This window comes from Rhinoraja longicauda, chromosome 14 (genome assembly GCF_053455715.1).
Source record: "Rhinoraja longicauda isolate Sanriku21f chromosome 14, sRhiLon1.1, whole genome shotgun sequence".
Taxonomy (NCBI): domain Eukaryota; kingdom Metazoa; phylum Chordata; class Chondrichthyes; order Rajiformes; family Arhynchobatidae; genus Rhinoraja; species Rhinoraja longicauda.
This window is the reverse complement of record NC_135966.1, coordinates 22,605,094-22,626,734: the sequence shown is the minus strand read 5'-3', so window position 1 is coordinate 22,626,734 and position 21,641 is coordinate 22,605,094. Positions and strand designations below refer to the sequence as shown.

The 21,641-nt window shown below is 41.5% G+C and overlaps 1 protein-coding gene and 1 long non-coding RNA gene across 2 annotated transcripts in view; one reads left to right on the top strand and one right to left on the bottom strand.

Moving 5' to 3' along the window:
- The window catches only part of LOC144600131 (uncharacterized), a 44,674-nt gene extending 27,843 nt beyond the window's left edge, over positions 1-16,831 (bottom strand). Inside the window, exon 1 of the long non-coding RNA XR_013548084.1 lies at positions 16,629-16,831. This is a non-coding gene — a long non-coding RNA (uncharacterized LOC144600131). The remainder of the gene's footprint in view (positions 1-16,628) is intronic.
- The window catches only part of ergic1 (endoplasmic reticulum-golgi intermediate compartment 1), a 153,952-nt gene continuing 148,866 nt past the window's right edge, over positions 16,556-21,641 (top strand). Inside the window, exon 1 of the mRNA XM_078411572.1 lies at positions 16,556-16,602. Within this exon, the coding sequence (XP_078267698.1) occupies positions 16,592-16,602 (11 nt within the window). The 5' untranslated portion in view covers positions 16,556-16,591. The remainder of the gene's footprint in view (positions 16,603-21,641) is intronic.

Here is a 21,641-nt window from a genome sequence, read left to right as displayed (position 1 = left end):
TTTCTTCAGTTGTGCTTCCACTTCTGGTCCCCAACCCTCATTGGAGTCTGCCTCACCTTCCTCATTGTTGCTCCTCATTCTCCTAACTCACCAATTCTAGTAGCTAGCCTCCCTCCCCAGTGAGACAGATTGGGCTTCTCCCCCAGTCTCCATGGTCAGCCCGATCCCTTTGCAACCATGTGCTGTGCTCCCAACAAACATTCCATTGCCATTCAGACTGCAGGACTGACTGCGCCTGCGGCTAATCTTTCAAGCTCAACCTCTGGAGCTACATTTCCATGCATATAAACATATAGCCTCCATTGTCTGCAATCAAGGTTTTGGCCATCAATCATAGTGACTAAATATCAATTTGATAAGCTGGGAAAACAATCAATGATGACGGTTACAATGCATGGGGCATTTCTAACGTAGTCTTTAGTTTATGCTAGAATTTCCAGGGACTGAATTCGCATCAGCTAAATGTTCTATGAATACAAAATGGAGAGTGTTGCGGAGGAACAGGGAATAACTGACAGCATATTCTTGATTTCTGCTTTTAGTTGCAGGAGCACACTCTAGAGATTGCTGTCAGATGTAGCCCACCGCCATGGTGAGTGCTGATAAATACATGCATTATCTTACTGCATGCATTATCTTACTGCACAATTCTAGTTAATATGGTAATTCTATGAACCTCTGTAAACCTGCAGTCAACAGTGTTAGGAATTGACATTTTAAAAAAAAATCAGTTTGAACAGCTGCTTTCATTGGTGATTATTTCTAGTTGTGTTACGATAGCCAGATTTTCTTTTTTTTAAATTTGTTTTTAAAAAATCGGTTCAATATTGTTTCTCTTTAATAAATTACCAAATGTTTGGAACTTCATTTGTTTAAAGAACTCAACTTTAGCAAGTTACGTGCATAAAATGCTCATATAATTAGCAATGTCACTTAATTCACGTGGCAAGCAAGAAGCTCACATGGAGTAATCCTTTTAGATCATGACACACGATGACAAAAATAGAGGATTGCAAAGCTTCCTTTATTTTGTTTGTTTAAAAAGGTTTCCTTAATGCCATGCAGGCTGAAAGCTGTATATATTTATTGGTTTCATCTGGAGAATCAAGTGGAATATTCTGATCTGAAATAAAAAGCCTTGAACCTTTTGGTGTTAATGATACTTTGATGTACTTCCTGATAATTTTCTGCATTGCTATCTACTTTCTGAATCTGTTAACTTTTCAATTTGTTTATAGGTTTGGTAATATAGGTATTCCTATAGTTTTACTCAGATGAAAGTTATCCAAAGGAAACAGCTTGCGAATCAAAGCTAAAAGGTGGCTAGACATGTGAATGTCTCCTTTCCCGCCGTGTCAGTTTACTTAATTCTGAACAAGATGTTTTAGAGGTTCTTTGTATCTGCAATTCCATGCCTATCCAAGGAAATACATTGGGTTGTTGCTTTTGTCAGTTAAGGTTTTCTTTCTGTTTTAAAGTCTATACAAAGCCTGGACACCCAAAGACTCTTTAAGGGCTTGATATCAGATATAATCTTTGTTTTGCCAAATTCTGTGTTTTACCTGAATTAGTATAATATCTTGCCCAGATAATTGTGAATCAAATGTTATTAAGTGAAGGACTGTAACTGATGAAATGTGTTGTACCAATTTCTTTGGCACTCCTTTCCAACACCAGTCAAATTCATGGATAGCCACAAAGTCTGTCAAAATCTTTGATGGGGTTGATCTTCCACAGGGAATCATCCATTTCTGCCAATGGATAAAGTTGTAACAGAGGCTTGGTATCCTGCACAAGTGACTGACATCCTGACATCTCAAAAACTCCCTTAGCAGCTAGCTACATGGCATAGGCCAGTGGTGTGATGGATTAGTCTAATCTTGCATGGATGAGTGCAGCCCCAACAATCAAGAAGCTTAATACCATCCAGGATTAAGAAAGCTGCTTGATTAGCATTTTATCCATCTCGCTGTACCTTATTTTCCTCCACAACAGGCACAAAATGCATGGCAGATCTAATTTGGGTTTCTCAGGTAGCATTCCACCTCCAATATGGTCAAAGGCAGGAGATGCAAGGGAACATTACTACACACAGCATCCCAACTTCGAAACAAACCATTTCATCATTGTTAAGGTGTCAAAAATCATAGAATTCTACCCAATATCACTGTGCCAGCTGCTTAACCAGCAGGGCTGCACTGGTTCAAGGAGGCAGATTGCCAATATCATCAAGGGATATTGAAGATGATCAATAAATGTTGATCTTGCACATTTCATATATTTGCAATTATAGAAACAATTAAAGCCTAGAAACTACAGACACATTAAATCAGAGTCAGCAGTAGAGAAACTGAGACAGGAATGAAGACAGACAATGTTGCAGGGGTGAATGATATGAGACGATGAAAGAATTTATAGTAACTGGTGAGCAAACATTGCCACTTCCCTCATTTAGTTCCCAAAAGCTGTTGTAAGGCTATTTACTGTAAGTGCATCCAAAGGGCACAATTTTGAATAGGGAACTAAAAGTCATATTTACTAATAAAAGCAAAGCACAGAAAAAGCAAAGAAAATATTTTTTTATAGTTCTTTTAAATTTGCACAAAAGTTAAAAGTTGAAGGAATGAGATTCTTTTCCTGAAAATACAAATCCACAGTGGTCAAGAAGTCCTTCAGCAATAATGACTTCAATACTGTTTCTACAAATATGGTATTTCAAATGAAATGGCACAACCTACTTTTCTGCTTCTTATCTCCAAAAGAAATTCAAGAAGTCCATGCAAGTGAATTGGGGTGCCAGGCAGAACTCCATATTCACATGTACAGAATTGTTCTGCTACAGTTTTGGACAGAATGGCATTACTTGAATAGCAACTCTTGAATTTTTGAGTTAACTGTAAATTCTGCAGTTAAGACCAACAGTAAACCTTCCTTACCTCTCCAAATGTGTGAGTGAAAAAAATCCACATTAATGGAAGAATTTTGACAACCAATACTTGGTTTTATGCTGTCAATGCATATTGTTATAAATGCCATGTTAAGAAAATAGACAACTGCATCAATATTTTGAAATGTAGGTAACCGTTTAATAAGTAATAGACAGAAATAGGGATTGCCAGGGAGATTCTTCAGTAGCTGATATGTTTGATGTTTATGTAATAGTTTTAAAAAGCAATAAACTAGGCCGAGACTCTGTGGGATAACCAGTGGTATTGAGAAACATTTTGATAATAAGTACCAAATGAGTTCCAGAATGAACGACAGCATACTTTCACTTTAAGAAAAACACAACACAACCATATTTAATCTGGTAACTGAAATTTTAAAAAAGCAGTCAACATTATCAATTTTAAGCAACAGCCACAACACTAAGGTTGTGGGAAGCATCAAGCAATGAAGACAGCAATGAGACTCAGTCCCATATCATAGGGCCCTACTAAACAACATCAAGGTAGCTCCTTCACCAGGACTACTCTGGTTCAAAGAGGCAGATCACCACCACCATTAAGGGATATTGGGATGAGTGACAAAGGGTGGTGGATAGGATCACTACCACATTTAAGAGATATTGGGATGAGGGGAGAAGAGTGTAGCATGGTAGATGAGATACAAATCAAGTACTTTGGTTTGTCATGGATGATGCCAATCTTCCTGAGAGTTGTCAGAGCTGCACTTATCCAGGCCAATGAAGGATTGCTTCACACTCTTAACTTGTGGTTTGTAAATGAGAGAAATGTTTTGGGTATAAGGACATGAAAAACGCATCACAAAATATTCAGTAACTGAACTACTCTTACTCCTGCAGCATTTTGGTGGCTGGCCCAACTGGGCTTCCAGCTAATGGCAACCCCCAGTACGTTGATAATAGGGTCTCAGTGATGTTAATGCTGTTGAATATCAAGAATAGGTAGTTAGGCTCGCTCTTGTTAAAGATACCCATTTATGACTTATCACCCCAAACCTGAATGTTGACTACCTCTTGCTACATGCAAGCATGGATTGATTCATTTACTGAGGAGGTGCGAACGGCATTGAACATTGTGCAAATGGAGGAACAGCACCTCATATTTCGCCTGGGCAGTTTGCAGCCCAGTGGTATGAACATCGACTTCTCCAACTTTAGATAGTTCCTCTGTCCCTCTCTTCCCCTCCTCCTTCCCAGATCTCCCTCTATCTTCCTGTCTCCACCTATATGCTTCCTTTGTCCCGCCCCCCTGACATCAGTCTGAAGAAGGGTCTCGACCCGAAACGTCACCCATTCCTTCTCTCCCAAGATGTTGCCTGACCTGCTGAGTTACTCCAGCATTTTGTGAATAAATACCTTCGATTTGTACCAGCATCTGCAGTTATTTTCTTATACTATTGTGCAATGTTAGTTAGTATTCCCACTTCAGCACCTATGGTGGTAGGAATGTTGCTGACAAAGCAGGTGAAGATATTTGGGCATAAGACACCAGCCACGTGATTGTGCAAAACCTTTGATGTGGACACCAGCATCATGATGATGATTTTGTGCTGTCACATTAAGAATGTTTTCAAATTCCAGGAAGTTTAGGCAATGTTTTCTGCAAATGTTGCTTTCAGTAACTTGGAGATCTGGCCTTCTGAATAAAATAAATGTGTTTTATTTCTTCAAACTCAAAAGAATTGGGATAAGCTCAATTTCAGTCATGCTAGAACCTTGATGCAATGTTTACTCAGTGTTGCATCCCACTTTTACAGAGAACCCCTGTAATCCTCATGCATATTCTTTGGTTTGTATCAGCCAAATGGGTGATGTACTCGCTTGTAGTAAGAAAAGCAAAAGACAAAGGTACATATTTATTTGAGAAAGATCATGCAAAAACATCTATTAACCTTCTAATTTCACAAAAAGAGGAATTTTATTTGGATGAGTGATGAATTGGTTCAAATGTGGATATTGGGATATATTGTGGTTTTAAAAATTACACACAAATTGCACTACATACACTCCAGTTCTTGCTTCCTCACAAGAAGTTTAAAAATGAGCTCTATCAGAATGTTTTCCTTAAAAGAATGTGAGAAAATTTATTCAACATAAAATTTACTTGGTGCCTTTCCTGAGGATAACAACTTATTTTAATAACCAACCTGCTAGTGGAATTGCAAACTTTGATATGTTACAATTAATTCACTATACAGAGGCAGGAATAGAAAGTTCATGCAAATAAGACATGATTTTTAAATATTCACAAAAGAAATATTGTTGCAGATCTAGCACCAAGGTCTATTAAGATTTATTCTCTACTTTCCTCACTCAGCCTTCGCGCTGAGTAACTTATCTTTATCTCAACTCTTCTGCTTGATCTCTTCCTCAAAGTTACTCCCCCCATTTTGCTCCCCAAGTCAAGTCAAGTTTATTTGTCACATACACATACATGTGCAGTGAAATGAAAGTGGCAATGCCTGCGGATTGTGCAAAAAACGTTAGCCCAAATCTCTCACTGCATATTTAATTAATATTTCCATATTCATGGCCATCACCTTATCATGGCCTTTCTACTTATCATGCATTTGTTTGCTGTCTCTTAATCTAACAATGCCTGTCTTAGAATGCATTATCTTCTTCCGTCTCTGTGCCCTGTCTTGGTGCTGGCTGATTTTAACCCTCGTGTTTTTATTAAAATACTAGACTGAGGTGGATCCGTTGGGTCCAAATCTCTCCTGCGGGCCTCTCCTGGGGCAACCCTCCCCCAACTGACGATCCTGCAGGCGCGGCAACCCTCTCCAACTGACGAAGGCCGTTCGTTGCCGGGTGGGGAGTGTTCCCCGGGGCGCGAGGGGGGACAGACAGGGAAGGGGCCCCGTGCTGCCAGCGCTGCAGCCAGAGCGAGCCAGGCACCCGAAGCCTCTCCTGCATTGGCCGAGGCTGCACCCAACGCTTTTTATTTGTTTAAATTTACTTTTCTTTATAAATGAAATGAATGTAAATGAAAGTGGCGTTTAAATTTTTTTTTAAAAAATCTTATCTGTAACAGGTCAGTAGCAGCGGTAGGCTGTTTAAACAAAAAAGGAAAAATCTTTCTTTAAAATAAAGCGTTGCCACTTTAAATAGAACTCCCCCCACGTGGTGCCCGGACCAATCGGGCGAGACACATGTAGACGCAAGTATTAGATGAATGGGGCCCACCTGCGCAGGCGCAGAGCCTGCGGGTTCCCATTGTGACGTCAGACGCGCACCGCGATGGGCGCCGGTCTATTTAGCGGCGGCTCTTCGGGTATTCCAGTCACTCTGGCGGGTCCCGCCACTCGTTCCCCCCCGACTCCGGTGGGGGGGGAGCGCATTTATTATTACAGCGGATTTATTATACAGCAGCTGCTCTTCGGGTATTCCCGTCACTGTGGCGGGTCCCGCTCCCAACCAGTCATGGTGGCCCCCCCTCCTCCCTCATTGACCGTCACTCGGACGGGGGAAGCGTATGTATTATACAGCGGCTGGTCTTCGGGTATTCCCGTCACTGTGGCGGGTCCCGCTCCCGGCGGTCATGGTGAGCCCCCTCCCTCATTGGCCGTCACTCGGGCGGCGGTGGGGGGGGGGAGCGCATTTATTATACAGCAGCTGCTCCTCGGGTATTCCCGTCACTCTGGGGAGCCCGCCACTCGTGCCCCCCTCCCTCATTGGCCGTCACTCGGGCCGGGGGGGGGGGAGATTTTTCCTTTTTTGTTTCGGGTATTCCCGTCACTGTGGTCATGCTCCCGGCGGTCATGGTGGGCCCCCCCCTCTCCTTCATTGGTGGTCACTCGGGCTGACCACCAGTGTCGTCACACACTGAACATGGCAAGCAATCGTTTCTTTTAAAGGTAATTTTTAAACTTTAAAATCTCTCTAACTTGAAATATATGAGCAATTTGAATGAAACTTGGATGACTGTGCCCCCAGGACAATGGTGAGTAAGGTGGGCCTAAAATTGTGCAGGTCGTGTACCTTGTTTTTGGGATAAGAAGGGCATACGGGAACAACGGGACACAGAAATAACAGGAGCAAACATACGGAACAAACATACAAGATGAGAGTTTTAGTAATGTATAGATTAATAACATCACTATTGGTGGCTTTACTTTCAACTGCCTTGATGTCATTTCTGGAATTCTTTCCCTAAAACCATCTCTCCTCTTTAATTCATGCCTTGGAACTTTTAGTTAACCATTTAGCAGTCCTGACGTCCCTTCCCGTGGTCCAATGTCAAATGTGGTTTAGACTTTAGTTGATTGCTTGCCCTACTAGGTATCTTGGGATGTTTTCATTATATTATAAAATTGCAAATTGGGTTAAAATATTTCTACATTGAAATAAGCTTATCGAATATAAAGTAGCTGATAATCAATTACATACAACATAATTTACATTTCAAATTAACATCATTGTCATTGGGAGGGCAGTTGAATAAAATGTTGCATTGCCAAACAAAGGTTGCACACAACCTTCACTGTAAATACAAACATATTGGGCCATGTGGTGCTCCATCCAATTTCGCACATGTGTTTGCCCTCCATATTAATGCTGTGACTGCTCTTACCTGTTGTGGCATTTGTAGGATTCATTGCACTGGAGGCCTCCATTGCACTGAGATTCTTTCGTAAGATGGAGCGTGATGACCAGACCACAGGAAGCCGGTCCACCGCAGAACCTCCCAACATCCCATGGCTGCTCACCCCTCTTTTCACTATTTTAAATTATTCTTAGATTGAGAAACATTCAAACAACATTTAAATGGGTTTAGATGGGTAAGTGTTACTTGAACTGAAATGTGGGTACTAAGTGCATCTTGACCTTCAACTTCGTACACAAAATCACTGGGTGGACCCAGTATTGTGGGCCCAGTGTGGCCCAGTGTTGGGTCCACAGTGGCCCCGAGATCTGACATCGAGCAGGTTTCTGACTTTTGATTACATTTTACAGATGCAGACGTTTGATGCCTCACCACAGAATCAACCTATAAATCAGTGGTTGATGTGCTCCACTGGCAGAGATATGGCTTATCAAACAGCAAGAATTTACTTCCTGTGAACTCAGTCTCATTTTTAAATTACAGGATATCAAATCTCAAAAAGAGTTCACATTAGTGAAAAGCCTAGAATAAATAATCAATTTGATGAAAACCCTCACAGATCATAAATTGCTAAGTAATTAAAGATGTCACAAACACAGTTTTGATATGATTGATGACAGAAAATATGGTTAGGCACAAAATGCTGGAGTAACTCAGCGAGTCAGGCAGCACCTCTTGAGAGAAGGAATGGGTGACGTTTCGGGTCGAAACCCTTCTTCAGACTGAATATGCTAATACATATCATATCATATCATATCATATATATATACAGCCGGAAACAGGCCTTTTCGGCCCTCCAAGTCCGTGCCGCCCAGCGATCCCCGCACATTAACACTATCCTACACCCACTAGGGACAATTTTTACATTTACCCAGCCAATTAACCTACATACCTGTACGTCTTTGGAGTGTGGGAGGAAACCGAAGATCTCGGAGAAAACCCACGCAGGTCACGGGGAGAACGTACAAACTCCTTACAGTGCAGCACCCGTAGTCAGGATCGAACCTGAGTCTCCGGCGCTGCATTCGCTGTAAAGCAGCAACTCTACCGCTGCGCTACCGTGCCGCCCATACATATATATATAAATGAATCAAATGTCAGTTAGAAGCATTCCCAAATATCCTCTAGCACTGAATCTCTTATAACTGCATGAATTTCTGGGATTTGATTGTGCAACACGAGTTATTTTGAAACACTGCAGAAATCTTGTTCAGCGACAATAACACAAGTTACAAAAATTGACATAATATTAAAATTTAAGTTTCATTTATTTCAGGAATTGAGCCAAGCAACAAATGATAGTGATATGTTGACATTTATTTTATATCAGATAGTTGTAAATAGGAAGAAAAACTTGGCCAAACATGCAAAAGTAGTGCTTTGTTTTAAACAAAATAATACATTCCGGGTGATCCAAATGTTACACTGAACAATAATATCATGAGCCGATGTTATGATTTCTGCATGCCATCTGTAAAATCTGAGACAAATTAAGTTAATTAAGGTCAAAGCAACTGATTTTAGATGGCAGGATCTTACAAATTTTCGGAATTGCAAAATTTAATGGTCTCAAATGATAGCTTACTATTTTTTTTATTTTTTTTTTCAAACATAGATTTGATTCACTCTAAAAAGCTATCATTGAATCTGCATTTACAGCCAATTCATTCCAAATCATGATCCAAACTCAATGCATTAACACAACTCCTTTCTCCTCTGGTTCTTCTGCTAAATAACGTTGCCATTCTCAGAATATTGCTGGCGTAAATTACTCTATCAATAAATTTGAATACCTCTACCAAATCTCTCCTTCACAATCACTTTACATGGTTAACAATCCAGACTTCATATATTGGAAATTTCTGGTGCTTTGTTGGTAAATATTACCAACAGCCATTTCAAAGTTTTGACGTTCTCCTCGAAGTGTAGTAGAGGATTAGACACAACACTCCAGCTAAGGATTCACCAATGGTTTATTAAAGCTTTAGCTTAATTTCCTTGTTTTGTTTTGTATTTTCAGCATCAAAAGCGTACCAATGCATTATTAACAAGTTTTAAGTCAGCAAGATAATTCATTTTCTGTACTACACAGCCTTTTTGCACTTTGATTCAGCATTATTGACAGATCTGATTCTGATCTGGAAACTGGATATCATTGCAACCAATGTACCAAAAGCCTTCACTTTCAGGCAACTATGTAGCTGTACTCCTTAGATAAGGGCTCTGCCGTTCACTGTGAAGGTCCGAACCTGGTTTGGCCTCCCAAAATGCAAAACCTCACACTTAAACTCCATTAGCCATTCCTATGCCACATGCCCAGCTGATCAAGATCCAATTATTTTTGACAACTGTCTCCGGTGTCTATGATACAACCTACTTTGGTGTCATTTGTAAACTTACTAAATCCTTTACATTCTCATCCAAATCATTGATTAAAAACCTCAAACAGCATTTGGCCCAGCACCGATACATGTGGCACACTACTAGTCACAAGCTTCCAGTAAAAATAAAAAAACATTATTCCAGTACCATCCTCTGCTTCTGTCCATGAAGTCAATTCGATATAGGTATTTATTTACATTCCATGTTTAGTGTAAATTGAAAACCCCTAATGGAGATGATATTTACTTGCGAAACTAACAAGGAGGAAAAGCTGTCAGAGAGGTAGCCAATAAAGCCTAATATATTTCTTCTTAATGCAGAATTGACATTTATATTCTTATTTATAGCCTGAAGAAGATTCTCAACCCAAAGCATCACCCATTCCTTCTCTCCAGAGATGCTGCCTGTCCTGCTGAGTTATTCCAGCATTTTGTGTCAATCTTCGGTTCAAACCAGCATCTGCAGTTCCTTCCTACACATTTCAATCAGTACACCAGCATTAAACGATCTGCCCTCATAATGTAGAAGAATTCAAAGAGGAAAATCAAATCAGGACTATCAGGCTCCATTAAATCAACAGATGGTAACATTCCCCTGCAGCAAGACAATTTAAACTCCTGGGGATCCAGCCTGCAGAAGAAGCAGGCCAACTACCCCTCCCCTACATCACAAGATCTGGTTTATTAGGTGTCGAGTGAATTAACATGCTTCTAGTGAGTTATAAACTCAAAATAAGCAGGCCTATCCAACATCCTGTTTGTCAGGTGGTACAATGTGTGCTACAGATGCATACCAAGGGCATCCTGGATTGGAAACACAAAGCCGATTCCACCAAGACAGCAAAGATACAGCTCTCACCTCTTCACATCTGCATCTTGCAAGTATTAAAGGGATGGAAAGGAAATCGTGACTATTAACTTGCGTGTAAAACTAGTTTGCTTAGAGAATTTATTTAACAATGGCGTACACCTCAAATCTGGCAGAAAATTAATTTCCTCAAATTCCTTTTTCTCCAGCTCACTTTAGATTTCCACAGCAAATCTGGCCACATCACTTATGCATGCCCAGTTGGACAATTAATTCTGATGAGAGGTCATGACATTGCAGAGGTGTAAGGATCTTCATCAGACTATGTCTAAAGCTAACTCATTCAAAATGCATTACAGTATATTGCAGAAGACATGAGACCCAATGGGTGTAATGGTGAGCAGGCCACTAGTAGTAGACTGCTCATTCATGGATAAAGTATACCCTGATAGTGAAAGTGAGAAATTGGTGGTGGAGGAGTAATTACAATAAAAATTTGGTCTGAGAATAAACATATATAGTCATTAAAAATGACTGGAGAGACTGAGTGGGCACAATGAGAGAGTCGCTTCCTTACAGCGCCAGAGAACTGGGTTTGATCCTGACTATGAGTGCTGTCTATACGGAGTTTGCATATTCTCCCCGTGACCGAGTGGGTTTTCTCCAGGTGCTCCGGTTTCCTGCAACATCCCAAAGACATGCAGGTTTGTAGGTTAATTGTCCTCAGTGTGTAGGGTAGAGCTAGTGTATGGGTGATCGCTGGACAGCACGGACTTGGTGGGCCGAACGGACTGTTTCCATGCTCTATCTCTGAACTAAATTAAAAACTAAACCTGATAAAAGTATACCAAATTTTGAGGAGCATAGATAGAGGACGAAGGTAGGAAATCATTCACCAAATCCTAGCTATCTAAATATAGACAGATTAGATTTAGAGTTAGGGGTAAGAGGTTTAGAGCGGGTCCAAGGATGAACATTTTCATCCACAGGAGATTTTGAATCTGGAACACACGTTCTGAAGAGGTGGCATGTATTTTCACAACAATTAAGAAGAATCTGGTCGGAATGTGCAGAAGGTTATGAACCAAATGGGGATCAGTGTAGATATGTACTTTATGGGAAGCAGGCACATGGTGAACCAAAAGACCTATTTATATGCTCTATGACTGCTTGAGAAACCAATATACAGCTTTCTAAGTACATGGAGGAACCTGTTATCAAAAATGTACAGCAGCAGAGTATTCGGATGTAGATAGCTGGAAAACTAAATACCATCTCACCCATTCCCAAACCAGATCAGAAAGAAAGTTGCAGTCTTCCAAAAAAGATTACCACAGTTAGTATCCTCTTATTTGGCTTAATGACTGTCAGAGCAATTTCAAATCACAGCACAGCAATGCACAGTGTGTCCAGCAAGTATTCATATGCTTTCAAATGCACACGTTTCATCAGAACTCTTGGCATAATTGTCATGCCAACAAATTTGTCATGTTGCTCAATAACAGTAGCGAGCAGTTAGCATGCTGCCAGTCCAAAGTTCCTGAAAGCCGCATGCTCACAGGGTTACAAAATGTGGCGGCAGGACTAAGACTAAAAGGGGTTGGACGTGAAGGGAGATAGAGGTGCTTCATACAAGACTTTGGTCGCCTCCAAACAAAGGAGTCAAATATTCTGTGTCCAGACAGAATTGGATGAAGCCAAGGACAGAGGCCTGCACCAATCATGTGGTTCTAAACATGGTTTCTCACTCTCACTTACCCGACAATAATATCAGACCTGATGACATAGGAGCAGAATCAGGCCATTCAGCCCAACGAGCCTACACCCCAATTCAATCATGACAGATATTTTTTTCAATCTCAAAACCATTCTCCTGCCTTCTCCCCTTAACGTGTGACACCTTTTCATTTTGATGGTACATCCTTTTATTCTGAGGCTACGCCACCTGGTTCTAGACTCTTCCATTACTGGAAACATTCTTTCCACATCCATTCTATCTAAGCCTTTCATCATCCAGTAGGTTTCAATGAGATCCGCCCCCTCATGGTTCTAAACTCCAGCAAGTACAGGCGCAGAGCCTTCAAATGCTCCTCATACGTTAACTCAATCATCCATGGGATCATTCTCGTTAACCTTCTTTGGAACCTCTGCAAAACAAGCACATCCTTCCTCAGATATGGGGCCCAAATGTACTCACGATATTTCAAATGTGGCCTCGCCAGCACCTGATAAAGTCTCAGCATTACATACAGTCTTGCTTTTAAATTCAAGTGCCTTCAAAATGAATGCTAGCATTGTATTTGCCTTCCTTACCACTGACTAAACCTGCAAACTATCCTTTTTGGAATCCTGCACCAGCACTCTCAAGTTCCTTCCCTTTGCACCTCAGATTTCTGAATCCTCTTCCCATTTAGAAAGTGCCTTTAGTCCTTCTACCAAAGTGCATGTCCGGAATTATGGACTGTCTGACAAGGAAAATGGGCCTATTTTTCCATGAAGTTTGGAAGGAAAGCTGATCTTGGTGACATACAAAATTCTAATGTTTCTCCCAATCCACGAGCTTGGAGAGCTGGGGGTCTTGGTATTTGGGGTCAGTGATTTAGGACTGAGATGAAGAAATTCTTAGCCACTCAAATGGTCAGGAATCTTTGAAATTCTATGCTGCAAGGGCTTTGGATGCTCAGTTGACGAGTATATTCAAAATAGAGATTAATAGGTTCAATGACATAAAGGGAATCGTGGGATACATTTCAGATATGTGAGATATAAGTAGATTTTTAATTCAGTAATTTGTCAAGTACCTTGAGACATATTTGCTCCATTAATAGTGTAATATAAATTAAGTTGTTATTGTGGGAGACTGCTTCTTAAATTATCAGCAGATTCATTTAATTTTAAATTATCCACTTTTCCAGATGGAATTATCCCTAGTTTGAATTATTTACTATACACTCATACGAAGCATTTTATCATGTTTAAAAATTGTTGTGAACCTTGTTTCTGATTTACTATCTGCATTATAATTGTGGATAAATACATATTTCTGCAAACCAAGGAGGGTTCAAGATGGTAATGTGCGTTAAATATTTGGGATTCTGAATTCTCACCCACATATAATCTATTCAGCAGTTTAACACATTGTGCAAAAGTATTCTGCTCTCTAACTTTCTCGATAGCATACAAATGAGCAAATGTTAGTCAATTTAGATTTTAAGCAGCCTCTATCAGAATGAAATGAGGTCACAGACCCTACCAATATACAACCTTAATACAGCCAAGAAAGATTTTTTCAAAGCTTGTAAATAATTGCAAAAAACTTATTGCTAAAGATGCAACAACTCAACATAATTAAATCATAGTTCAATAAGCAATTCCCATTCGCAACACCAGGTATGTGTAAAATATTGTTTTGCCCTCACTAACTGGGAAGAATTTGGTACATTCGACCACAACTGGTGTTTATATTACCTCTAATTCAATAAAATGTTCCAGGACATTTTCCTGGAATGTAAACAAAATCTAAAACCAAACCACATAAGGCAATATCAAAAAGGTGACCAAGAGCTTGTTCAAAGAGGCAGATTTTAAGGAACATCTTGGATGATGTTCACTGAGATGCAGCGAATCAGTGAAATATAGGGAGGATGTACTGGGTTACAGGGGACAGACAGCTAAAGCAATGCCTGCCAATAGTGGGGCGATTAAAATCATTTATTGTGCAAGAGACCAGAATTGCAGGAGAAAGAAATATTGAAGCTGCAAAAAGTTACAGAAGAGGTCATTTGGGAAGAAGTCATGGATGGATTTGATAACACATTCAAGAATTTTAAAATCTAAGCACAGTCATATTGTGAGCCTTTGTGAGTCAACAAGCATAGAAGTGTTTGGTGAATGGGACTAAGGACAAGTCAGGAAATATATTGTAGAGGCCTTGGCAAGCTCAGGTTTAATTTAAGAGGCAGATCAGCAGAACATTGCCATATTGTTTTGACACTATTGTTTAATTCCATTCACAACTTTTCATTAACTGAAGAGGTCCACACCCGCATGCAGCAGGATCTAGACAACGTTCAGCATGGGCGAGTAAGTGCCAGGAACTATTCATGCAAAAGGAAAATACTTTTAAATTAACCACCAACCTTTGAAATTTAATGGCATTACTATCCCTCCACCATAAACATTCTGGCTGCCACCATTGACCAGTAACTCAAATGCACTAACCACAGGTACACTGTGGCCACAAGAGCTAGGTATCCTACAGTGATAGACCCACTTCACAACCAATAGGCCGCGGGATTTTTTCCGCCCGGCGGGGGCTACAATGTCGGAAGCCACGACCGCCCCGACGTGGCAACTTCAACAGCCTGACCGCGGGAGAAGACGGCAGGGGAAGAGAAAAGACATTCTGGCCTTCCATCACAGTGAGGAGGTGACTAACTGTGATGGATGTTTCTTTTGTTTGGTGTTAGTTTATGATTGTATGTGTTATTGCATTTTTATTGATTATTCTTATTGGTCTTATTGTTGAACTGCGGGTAATTTTCCATTTCACTGCACATTTATGTGTATGTGACAAATAAATGACTATTGACATCTCAAATCCATCATAACAGTACAAATCAGCAGTATAATGAAACACTTTTTATCTGCCTGGATGAGTGCAGATTAAAAATACTCAATACAGTTTGTGAGTAAGGCATTTCAAATGGCACTTCCTAAAAGCCGTGATGTCTGGGAGAAAGGCGCGAGTAGCAGGTATATGGGAAGCCACTGCCTCCAAGTTGCATACTATCCTGACTTGACAAAATACACTGCCATTTTTTCAGCCTCCTCATGTCCAAATCTCCATCTCTCTACCCAACAGCACTAATATAGTTTGTGGGTGAAGAAGACAGTTAACTAGTAGGTTCACTTATAGGTCCATTACTATTGATCTTACATTACTGGTTTAAACATTTCAAGGGCTCCACAGATAAAGGCTCAGATGTAGGAAGAGAAGCCATTCCATGAGTAAGTAGAAATCGAACCATGTGATCACAGCTCCTGCCAGATTGATCAGAAAGGAGATGCTTTGGATGTGTGTCAAACCATGTCAAAAGCTGACAGGTCAGAATAATGTTTGTAGAAAAACTGCTTCTGATCCATAATTTATAAGCAATGACTTTTAAAGTCAATTAATCAAGTTTCTCGCCAAATGGAAGGCTGAAATAAGCAGATCACTTAATACAGAGCTAAAGATAGCTAATGCTACAGGAGTCAGGGGCATCAACACAAACCACAAGCCAAGACAATGTGCATGCAATCAAATCTGAGGGAGAAAGTAGTTTGAGGTTAGAGTTCTGGTAAGGAATGTTTTCCCCCCTCACCTATCATTTCATTTTATTTCAAATACTTATCTTGTTATGCTAAGAAAGTATCACCTCAAAGATAAGTCCCACTTGTACTTTAATTGAATTGCTTTAAAAACAGGGATTGTTCTTTTTGAGTCGACCATTTAGAATAAAAGGCCAAGAAAGAAAAAGAAAGACTACAAGTGTCATTTTAAAATTGAAAACATCAGATAATTATTTTATGCGATAATCTTCTGGCGAGGGATGAAAAGAAAACTACACTGGTGGAATTGTTACTAAACGCGCCCCACCTACGCTTCCTATTCCTACCCCTTCGCAACACAGCTGTCTTTAGGACCCTGGAATGAAATAAACATTATCAGCTGCGATGAACTCTGGCATTATTTCTTACACTAACAGCAATTAAAACCCGCGCTTGTTGACAACGCAACTGCCACATCTCAAGTGTCGACCAGTTGTTTTTCCCCCCTCGACGTGAGAATGCCAGTGATGTAAGTGACGGTGCATTTTTACCCACCTTTAACCGTGTAACCAACAACGGCTTTTGCTGCCATCACTTAGCAACTGAGGGTCACGGACTATAAATATCACAGGCAACGGGTGAAAGCGGCTGTGCAATGGACCACTGAATGGAGAGAGGGAAGGAGAGATAGAGGGGGAGAATGTGAGAGAGAGGGGGAAGGAGATAGAGAGGGGGAAAAGAGAGAGGGGAGAATGTGAGAGAGAGGGGGAAGGAGAGAGAGAGAGAGAGGGGAAGGAGAGAGGGGAATAAGAGAGAGGGGGAAGGAGAGAGAGAATGGGGGGGAAGGAGAGAGAGAATGGGGGGGAAGGAGAGAGAGAATGGGGGGGGGGAGAGAGAGAGAGGCGGAAGGAGGAGAGGGGGAAGGGGGAAAGAGAGAGAGGGGAAGGAGAGAGGGGGGAAGGAGAGAGAGGGGAAGGAGAGAGGGAGAATGAGAGAGAGAGGAGAGGAGAAAGGGGAGGAGGAGAGAGAGGGGGGTGGGAGGAGAGAGAGGGGGTGGGAGGAGAGAGAGGGGTGGGAGGAGAGAGAGAGAGAAGGGAGAAGAAAGAGAGGAAGAGAGAGAGAGATTGGGGTAAGGAGAGAAGGGACGGGTGTCAGTACAAGCAGCAACTCACAGTTGTGTCCCTGATACCAATGCAGCCCGGGGTTCGCTCTGCTGTTGGTGCTGGTGGTGGTGGTGGTGGTGGTGGTGCTGCCCACCAGGTTAACATTGTTCCAAGTCGAGCGAGTCAGGAAGCTGGAGGTGGTGTTGCCCATGTCTATCTACTGTCTTGTCTGTCGCGGCGGAGATGCTGCCGACTCACACTCATACATACACACACAGGCTGCTCCTGTTCTCTCGCAGCAGTTTAGACTTTTGCCGCCACTTGCGACCAATCGCTGTCCATGACAAGGGCGCGGACGGGACGACCCAACCGCGCAGCGAGTGAAGCCACCTCTTGGCACGGATCCTCTCTCTCTCTGCCCACTTGTCAGACACTGCTCCAAGCTGGAGCTCAGGCACCGCACACGCACCAACCGAAACTGCAGCGACTGCCCCCCAGCCCCCAGCTATGAAGGGAAGCAGGGAATTTGGAAATGTTGAGAAAAATGGCCCTGAGCTAACACATCAGCTGTTGTGAGAGAATAGCTTTGCAGGTGACAGGCGCTGTGATGGTCCACTCAATGGACCACCCAGATAAATACTGTGGCTGCACACACAACTCAGAAGTATACACAACTTCTATGTTTTATGTTCTTAATACACATGTTCAGTAGCATGAATGTAATTAAAGAGCCCATCTAAAAAATAAACGTTTACGTTTTAAATTGTTCTGGGCATCAGTTATGCCAGCATTGAAACTTCACAGCGGGCTGTAAAGGCAAGGGTCAGATGATCCTGATCACACCTTTGGAGGCAGTCTTTCGTCCGCTCCTGGGTGGCTGTGAAATACATGGATTGAGAAAGTGACACAATGCATTTACCTCATTCCAGACTATAACCATTTGCTTCCTGTCTAAGTCAATTAGAATTGCAATAAATTTTAAAGATTGCCATACACAAAATGCAAATGATATATATTTGTACATATTCTATACGTCTGTACTTATTTGTATGCGGTGTTTTTAAATCATGTTCATGTTGATATTGAATTTCTATAAGAACCATGCCAGCAGGTTCTATTTAAAACGCAGTATAACTAAAACAAGCACAAACTTGTTCAAGGTCTTAAGGAGTTTGAATTTGAAACTAAACAACGCGAATAACTGATTCAAATTCTTTGAACAAAGCAGAAGCGATGCTTGCAGCGACGATAGACTGTTTTCTATTGCAAGCAGGTGATTTGTGGGTCGACAAACGCGGGCTTGGAAATGAATGCAAAACATTACAAAAGCTTAAAGCCGAAAGTTACATAAAAGATTACAAAAACATGTAAACAAATAACAAAATGGAAGTTGGTACACATTTTTATGAGCAGTGGATGCAATAGATAAGGTTGGAGGAGGTGCAGGTGAACCTTTGTCTCACCTGGAAAGTTTTTATGAAAGTACCATTCAGCCATTCACTATCATTCTTCAGAAAGCAAAGCCATTCAGTCTCTCTCCAACGTGCTTGCCCTCCTAACAGATCACGGTTTCAGATATTTATATTTCAAATCCACAGTACCCACTTCTTCTTCTGCCCATCCATTGATACAATTACAATACAAAAATATTCTACCAAGCCCAGTGTTAAAAGTTCCAACTAAACTTTTTCTGCAGATTTTGGGGGAAGCTCTTTTTAATCGTTTAAATGATATGAACATTGCCCACAAGGCCCACATATTTTGTGTACAGGGTGAATAACTGGGGCAGCCTCTTCCCTCATGCCCAATAATCATGACAAGTGTGTGCTTTACCGTAGGCCAGGATGGAAAGGGGATCATGTCTGGAATATAGTGCACAGGCCTGGAGTCCTTATCTAAGGAAGGGGGAGGACAACAAGGGGTCACCAGATTGATTGCGAGCTGAGGAGTTTGCCCATTGATGGGGAGAGTTAGTAGACTGGCCCGATGATCTCTGAAGTTTAGAAGAATCTGGAATTATTTCATTGTAATATACAAAATTCTTACAGACCGTGGCTTGACGTGGCTGATACTTCATTTGGCAGGCATTTCCAAAACCTGAGATCACAATTCACACAAAGGAGGTCAGGCATTCAAGACTGAGATGAGAAGAAATTCTTCACTAAAAAGAATCTGCAGAATTCTCGAAACCAAGTGGACTGTGGAGGTTTGATTATTTTGTATGTTTAAAAAAGAGTAATTTTATTTCAAATATGAAGGGAAGCAGGGCATTTAGTGATTATGATGAGATTGGCCCTGAGGTAGCAAATAAACAGTGCTGATATAGAATAGCTTTGCAGGTGACAGGGGCTTATGGTCCACATCTGTTTTTATTTCTTACTAGACCGAGTGGGCCCGTTGGGGCCAAACCTCTCCTGCATTGGTGCAGCACCCTTTCCTCCCCAATCCCTCCCTCCCACTCTCCCCTCCCACCCCCCTTCACCTCCTCCCTCACTCCCCCTTCCCCTCCCCTCCCCCCAAAGGGGGAGGGTGAGAGGGATGGGGAGGGAGGGAGGTGAGGAGGGAGGAGGGAGGGAGGAGAGGGGAGGAGAGGGGAGGGAGGAGAGGGGAAGGGAGGAGGGGAGGGGGGAGTGAGGGGGAGAGGGTGCTGTACCATTGAAGGGGAGGCAATCCGGGGGGGAGTGGGGGAGGGAGAAGAGAGGGAGGGGGAAGGGGAGGGGGAGGGGGAGAGGGAGAGGAGAGAGGGAGAGGAGGGGAGAGGGAGAGGAGAGAGGGAGAGGAGAGAGGGAGAGGAGAGAGGGAGAGGAGAGAGGGAGAGGAGAGTGGGGGAGGAGAGTGGGGGAGGAGAGTGGGGGAGGAGAGTGGGGGAGGAGAGTGGGGGAGGAGAGGGTGCTGCTCCAAAGCAGGAGTGTTTTGGGCCCAACAAGTCCACGGTCTAGTACATATAAAATATAAATATCTCTGTGCATCAGAGTTATGCCACCTTTTATTGCCTCTAATTGCTCCCTGAACTAACTGGTTTGCTGGACAATTTCCTCAATTAATTGAACATGAGGACCTTGAAAAAGTAAAACAATTGTGCACAAACTAGAAGTGAGTGAAGGAAATGCCATCCAAAACTGGAGCTCCAGGGACAGCTAAAGTAAAGGGATTAAAATGATGCAGGAAAACAAATATATTCATGGTTCAGTAGAGAAGTAAAATAAATATAAATGAGAACTAGGAAAGGAAATATACACAGCAAAGAGAGAGAACGGGATTAGTAGCCAACAAAAAGTAGTTAACTTTAAGATGATAGTCAAAGTCAGGTGGAATGTTCAGACTAAAATTGGAGAATATGTGATAGCAAAGGACTGCCAAATTAGTATATTACAGCTAAAACAGATAATGCTAGAAACACTCAGCATATCAGGGTGCATCTATGGAGAAATAAACAGAGTCAATACTATTCTTCATCAGAGTATTTAAAAGTTATTTTCATTAAAGAAGGATGATTTTAATGCTACAAGAAATGAGAAATGATTCAAAATATTGGACTGGATAGAAATAGGCAACGAACAGGAGCCAATGATGTTGGCAGTATCAAAGTAGAAAAGTTAACCAGCGCAGATTAAATTAACTCTGGGTTGCTGAAAACTTTGATAGTAGTCATACCATCCTCAGTAGAAATGGCAAAATGTAAATGCGACATCTCTGTTTAAAAAGAAAAGCTGCGATTGACAAACACCTCTACAAAACGCCAGTCAGTTCAAAGTCAGCGATGAGCTGAGGCTTCACAACAGTCATCTGTGATAAAAACTTGTGGCTCATGGAAAAATATGGGCTAATATATGAAATCCAGCATAAACATGTTAAAAGCAAGCTACTTCAGACTAATTTCATTGGGATTTTTTTAAAGAGTTATTGAGTGCATAGTACTGGTACATTTAACCTCGGGATAAAATGCAAATATTTTTGGAAGTAGCAAACTAAAAAGACATAAAATGGTTTATGGAATCCTGGTGTTGTAAAGGGATTTAATAGATAAATTGATGATATCTATTTTGAAACATCTGCACTGTTGGAATAATGTTGCCCATTGTAGAGTATTGTAGATAATTCCAGACAACATACTTTAGGTAGATTGGAGACACAAGGAACTGCAGGTGCTGGTTTACAAATAAAGTGCTGGAGAAACACAGTGGGTCAGGCGGCATCTCTGGAGAACATCAGCAAACTCCATCATCAAGTTTGCTGATGACACTGTGGTGGTGGGCCGGATCTCTGACAACGATGAGAAGGAGGTGGCTGATCTGGCACTCTGGTGTCAGGACAATAGCCTCCTCTTGAATGTCACTAAAACTAAGGAGCTGATTGTGGACTAAAGATTGTGGACTTTAGAAGGGCTCAACAACCAAGGACTTACACGCCACTGGAGATAAATGGGTCTACTGTGGATAGGGTGAGCAGTTTTAAATACTTGGGA